Source organism: Anopheles cruzii, chromosome 2, assembly GCF_943734635.1.
Source record: "Anopheles cruzii chromosome 2, idAnoCruzAS_RS32_06, whole genome shotgun sequence".
NCBI classification, from domain to species: Eukaryota; Metazoa; Arthropoda; class Insecta; order Diptera; family Culicidae; genus Anopheles; species Anopheles cruzii.
Genome location: NC_069144.1, coordinates 3,620,130 through 3,626,601, shown reverse-complemented (window position 1 = coordinate 3,626,601; position 6,472 = coordinate 3,620,130). Strand labels below are relative to the sequence as shown.

At 49.9% G+C, this 6,472-nt stretch overlaps 1 protein-coding gene across 1 annotated transcript in view; it reads left to right on the top strand.

The window, feature by feature from the left end:
- Positions 1–1,953: 1,953 nt before the first annotated feature.
- Positions 1,954–6,472, top strand: part of LOC128277148 (G protein-coupled receptor kinase 1) — a 75,097-nt gene continuing 70,578 nt past the window's right edge. Inside the window, exon 1 of the mRNA XM_053015595.1 lies at positions 1,954–2,066. Within this exon, the coding sequence (XP_052871555.1) occupies positions 1,954–2,066 (113 nt within the window). The remainder of the gene's footprint in view (positions 2,067–6,472) is intronic.

Genomic DNA, 6,472 nt, shown 5'->3' with positions numbered 1-6,472 from the left:
AGGCGGTGCGCTGAAGAAAGGCGAATGAGAGTGTGTGTGTGTTTGGCTCAGCAAGCTACGCTCGTGTGTGTGGTGTGCGATAGTGTTGTGTGTTGTTGCGGTTGGAAGCCCCGTGTGTGTGGATCGCTTCAATCCGTTCTTCTCCGCCGCTGTGTGTCCTGGGGGCTAACAATTCCTGGCAAAGAGTGCGCGTACGCAAATGATTTTTCCTGGAAAACGGAAGCGTTGGGTCAAAGAAAGAGAAAAAGAAACTTGTCGCACGGAGCAGAACGCGCGATTTGGGGGGTCCATTGAAGGCGGCCTCGGGTTAGAGCAGTTCTCTCGGGGGGAGCAAATTCCGCTCCGTGACACGGCCGGAGAGCCGTGAGCGAACCGCGTCGCGTTGCTAGTGCCTTTACTTACGCAACTTGTGGCCCATATTTTGGAATGTATTGTTTTTACACAACCCGCACTAGTTTCTCGTACTTTTTTTTTCGTCTAACCTAATGATTTTGGAACACCGCGAAACACGCAAACACGGTGGAGCCAACCGTGAGCACCCCCTGTCGCTCAGAGCGCTCCCCACTTTGGGCGAGAGAATGAGAGTTTTTGAAAAAGGGTGCCAAAATTGTCGGTTTTTTGTGTCGTTTTTTTGCCGATGGCCGGAGAGACTGAATCGCGTTGGGGACCACCGACCAGTGGAGTGTCGACTGCCCCCGTTTCCCCCCCGGTGGCCCCCTTCAGAATGCACAGTGTGTTTACAAAATCGCAGCAGTTGCTCTAGATTCGCTTTTGTTGCTTTCTTGGACCACCGTTCGCAGCATGGCTACTGTGTTTTTTTCGTTCGTTCGTTCCTTCGCTCCGGTGATTATTCATCTCACTGTGGAAAACTCCATTAGCGAGAGATGGTTATTGTTCGCCGGAATGTGCACCATAAATCTCAGCCAGCCACCGCATTGTAATCAGAACCGAAAACCCATTCCTCAAATCAACAGGCGCGGTCTGGTTGTCTGCTTAAGGGCAGCGGTTTCGCCTCTCTCAGCTGAAGCTTTTGTAAAGCGACAAAAAAATGACTCCACATCACATCATCTCCGCAACGGTTGCCTCGTAGGTCACCGTGTTTAGCGGTCGTCGGCATTGAAAACGGGTTGAAGGCACCGGAATCGGCGAAGGTTGTCCGGCTGCGACGACCTGGCTACTGTGCTTTTGCTCCCTCACTCACTTGCCGCACCGCATTCGTCGAGATTACCAGCGCGACGGATCATGTTTCGCGTTTCCAGGGCCCGGCGGCCCCACACGGTGACTTTGTGTGTTGAGGGCTGGAAGGAAAAAAGCACAAATCCTCAACAGCCTGTTGTGTGGTGACGCTCGCCCCAGCTCCCAACCAGCCATTGTGCAACGTCCGTTTTGTTTTTGTCGATTCTCAAAGATCGTTTGTTTCGATCGTGATCACGGCTCCAGCGCGGGGCGAACGAAGCAAGCCAGGCGTTGTGGAGTGTTTCGAGTTGTCACCTCAGCGTTCCAGTGTTTGACTACAGCGTGCGAGTGGTTCCGTATTGTAATTGTCTTTTACCACTCTTTATTACAGTTGCCCGCCCCCAATAATTGTCGACTGCCTTCGGGAGACCAATCGATCGCGACGGTCGCAATTGGCGCGCCAATCGATCGAGTGGTAGCCTCGAGGGGTGTGCGGATGTGTTTGTGGTCGTTTCTGTGTGTGCTAGATTGTGTGCAGCAGTGCGTTTTGGTGAGAAAAGGAAGAAAGGTTTGAAAAGTGCACAGTAAGCTACGCAAAGGTGATGTGAATAATTGCAAAAGTGGCCCTTTGAGTGACAGCTTTCAGCGAAGAAGAAAATAATCAGTCGAAAACTCCGAATCGCGCGCGGACCTCGGCAATCGAACTCCTCGCGGAGAAGCGAAAGGCTACAGCAACAAGACACCCGGAAAAACCCCGCCAACCGGCGCACGCAAAAGATGGCGGATCTGGAGGCGGTGCTGGCCGATGTCAGCTATCTGATGGCGATGGAGAAATCCAAATGCATGCCGGCGGCCCGGGCCAGCAAGAAGATCGTGCTGCCCGATCCCAGGTAAGAGACGGGTCGAAGACGGGAGAAGACGTGGCCGCTCTGGCTCTGGCCACTAAACGTTCGTTCTCTCCAAACCAGGGCGGGCGATTGCTTCCATTTCTACGGTTTATTTTTACCCTCTCGCGCCGACCGAGTGGTATTGCTTCCCATCACGTAAACAACGCGCAGTGTTGTTGCCGAGCCGAGTGATTCCTTGTGCTCGGCGGCGTTTCGGCCCATTTTTCCGGAGCCGAAAAACTCGGCCTGCCTCTCTGGTGGTGAAGGCCGTTAGCCGGCAGGGCATAAAACCGACGGCGGCGGGTTTCGACGGAAGACGTTTCTCACTTTCACGCGCGGGAATGATCTTCTAAACAATCGGGATACGGGGCCCGCCAAATGACGGCCCCGCTTCGGAGATTGTAGGAACCCGCGTACCGCGAAAGTGGTTTAAGGATTAGATTGACGAGCTGCGAAAGATGTTGCGTTCGTTCGTAAACTTTACTGACTTTACTGTTCCACACTCTTTGGATGACGCGGAGCTGTACAAAATTATAAATATTTATATCGTCCTGACCGCTTATTGCCGACGCACTCCGGTCCGGTCCATTCGGTGAACAAATTAAGTGAAACCCAACCCAAATTCATAAATTAAATTCGCAAACAAGAGATAAATTTATTAAAATTTCAATTTGCTCATCAATCGATTAGCAGCAGCACCGCCGTGTGAGCGAGCTTCGTTTTTGCGCGGCCAACAATCAATTTCTCAAGCGACCACCCCCCCGATGGGAATGCAATTGGCAGCCCCAAATTGACCCCCCAATGTCGGTGGTGGGTCGGGGGGGCAGAGCAAATTGAGGGAAATATGTCAAATGGATTATATCATGATCAATGCGCCGTTAAATAATCAACGTAAATCGATTACCCATCACACACACACACACTCGGACTGAGGGGCCCACCACCGCCGGGGTCGAATCTGGCTCCCGGATTGTTTTGGGGGGTTTGATTGGATGATGGGCTTTTTGCATAGCTTTGACCAAGCTCTCGAGTGGGTCGAGCGCTGCAGTCATTTTTCCAATCATTCGCAACTAATTAAGGTGAGCAAACAATTATAGTGGACCCCGCGCGCGGACACTAATGGTTGTTTCGGTCGGTCCATTTGTCGGTTCACGGACACGATGAGTCGGCCGCGCTTAGTGTTTGTAATAAATTTGATTGCAATCAAGGAATGTGTGGCAAATTATTGTTAAAACCCTCTGTGTTTTTGCCAATTAACAACATTAATGCGCTGAGGTCATTGAGTTGTTTCTTTTGGTCAATTATCTTAAATTTAATGTCCACCTGTCGGCAAAAAGAAGCTTAGCTCCTGAACACTTGAATAATATGTGAAAATATGAGTACATCTTCTTTTTAAATGAGTTTTTTGAGACGTTGCATATTAGACTGAGGTTCTAAGAGCCAAAAATGACATTTAGATGTAATCTAGTAGACTGATGCGGCCATTTTTGGGCATAGGTCAATTTGAGCACGGCGAAAACATGTTTAGTTTAAGTTGGAAGCTTGAAGTTTTCCGTTTTTTACCTCAATTTCCTTCGGTTTGCTCGGTAAAAGAGCAACTAGAGTACATTTTTTAAATTTATGAGCAATAATAACGGTTTTTTACATGTTTTCATATTCAAAATGCAAAATTAGGGATGAGAATCGCACGGTGAAGAATTCAAAAGAAATCTTACTCTTTCTGAGCTTGTAATATCGTAGAACACTCTAAATATTGTATCAATCAATTGTATCTTGTATCAATCATCTCTAAATACAGCGGAACTATCATTTACATTATGTTATATAATGTTTTTGATTGATTTTTGGTTGATTAAAGTAAATTTTTCATCCTTGTATTTCCTATCATCTGGTGTGTTCTTGAACTAAACTTCATTTCGGCATCCACTGTACCAACAAGATGGCCGCAGCGTGTGGTCAGTGTCCAAGGTGAAGGGTGTCCCTATCGTCCGAAACTCTGCCAGCAACCGGCAGGGCATTCCGGATCGGTTTACGCGGGGTGGTTTCAATCCATTTCCCATTTATCGCATTCGGTTGCCATTTATTAATTAACGTTCCTCAGAATGCGCGGGGAGCGGGGATCGCTCGCGACGCACCTTCGGGTGGTGCGACCCTCGGACCCGGTTGGCTTTTCCCTAAAGTGTGTGTGCTGCTATTTTCCACTCTGCCCTTCCGCGGTATCGGCCTCCCGGGGGGGTGGTAGGCTCGGTAGAGGGCCTCAATCATTTTCCTCTCCATGCCACGCGCGCTCCCGTAAGGGGGCATGGTGTGCGTCATTCGCGCAAACATGTGGCAATAATTTCAATGATACGCACCGCGCACTCGGCGCACGATGATGATGGTGATGGTGAAGATGATGATAATATGCTTGCAACATTATCATCCGCTCGCCGCTGGCTGGCCTCCCCGTTGTGGCTGTGTGTGTGTTTTGAAGGTTTAGACGATTGTGCACACACACACACCGTGTTCGCGGGGAGGATGTTTATCTTCCTCCCCGCCATCGCCGGGGCTGGCGGGGCTGGGTCTGGCCTTTCCACGAATTCCTACGCCGCCGGTGGCGGTGGCGGAAGTTTAAAGTTTTTGTCTGAAAGCTCACTATCAGGGCGCCGCCGTGTGCCGGGCCGCCGGCTTGTGTAATTTTGGGATGGCCAATTAATTAAACATTTGCACAGATAATTAAGTCTTTGCTGGCGAAAGGGTTTGCTGTTTGCTACCGGTCGGTGGTCCCGGCGGCGGCGGCGGCAACTGCTCGATGTGGGCTCTCTGTTTTTGGGGTGCGAATCCGTTGCTCCGATCGTTGAGAAGTTTAGCTGAGTGAGATCATTTTTCTTGAGGTTATTATGTTCAGCCAAGGAATGGTCCCCAATCCGAGTGCTTTTGAAGCGAAAAAGCGATCGCCAATGAAAGTATTGAAAAATGGGCCTCTGAGTGGATCGCTCTTAAAGTTGAGGAGTTCTATCGACACGGAATCGAGGAACTGCCTAAAAGATGGCAGAAAGTAGTAGTTAACGATGGACAATACTTTCATTTAAGTAGTCGGTGGTTTGATTGTTGTGGTAAGGCCTCAAAGATCGAATAAAAACCGCACAAATTAATTTGCAGACCTAATAATTATGTTCCGTCAAGGAATGGTCCCCAATTCGAGTGCGATCGCCGATTGTCACACAGTCAAGTGAATCAATTTGTTGACCGGCCACCTTGTTCTTATGGCACGTGACGTACACGACAGCTTTCGGCGGACGTGGCAAATGATGGGCCCCAAACAATTGTCCGAATTCATAAATCGCCCTCTCCTTCATCGAGTCACCCGGTCTGCAAAAAACCCGTGTTCCCCGGCATGGTTTTTATGGTCTTGCTTCCGGTTTTTATGCTGCCCCGCCGCTGGCCAGGAGACACATAAGTTAGTTGTAAACGCTCTGCGGATCATTACAGCATCATTGGAAGAATCCTTGGAATTCGCGCCGATGCAATCTGGTCGGCTTCCGTCACAATTGTTGCGCCATCCAATTCCGGTTCTCATGCTGACGACTGGCGGCGGCGGCGGCGTGTACTGTCTTCATTACGTTAATTGTGCGCCAGTGCGCCCGACATGATAAATAGATTGCATCCTCAAGCGGGGTCGGTTCTTTGACATCCTTATGTTCCTTCTTTTCTGATTCTCGCCCTCGAGAGACCCATCACAGAAAGTATAGTGTGTGTCGCAAACAATAAAGGAAGACTTTCTGCAGCAAAAAGGGGGGGGGGGGGGGAAGGCATGTTCTTGTCCCTATCACCCACACCGCCCACGTGTGTTGACATTTGCGCAAAGTGGTCGCCAGTCGAGTGTCACCCCCCCCGGGTGGCCGGTTATTATGTAGTCGTCTGGAGCAAAAAGTACACGACGACGACGACGTACGTGTCGTCCTCGGCAGGACGATGAACGTGCTACCGAAATCTGTCCGGGTCCTGATCACCACCGACCTCTAGTGACCAGCCCAGAGAGAGAGACCCCAAAAACATAGTGTTTTTCATTATTGTGTGTTAGTAATTGATGGTGTTTCTTTAAACACCGCGGTTGCGGTGTCCTCGTTTTCTACCGGTCCGCCCCAAAGTTGGTCATTGGCCGATGCCGTTTCTAGCGGAATTTTAAATTGTTTTCCTCCTCCGTTCTTTCCTATTCGTTTTCGTTCCAATTATGTAGAAACTATCTGTGTCCTACCCGGCTTATCTCCGTGCTTCGGCTGCCGTGGCCACTTTAGCACCACCAGTTTCCCGGGGCTTATCGAACTTTTCCGGGCTTCGGGTGGAAAAGTTTTTCACTTGAGAAAATGCGCCGACCGACACAACAGAGGAACGTGCCGCTGTGAACAGAATCAATTTGCGCTGCTGCA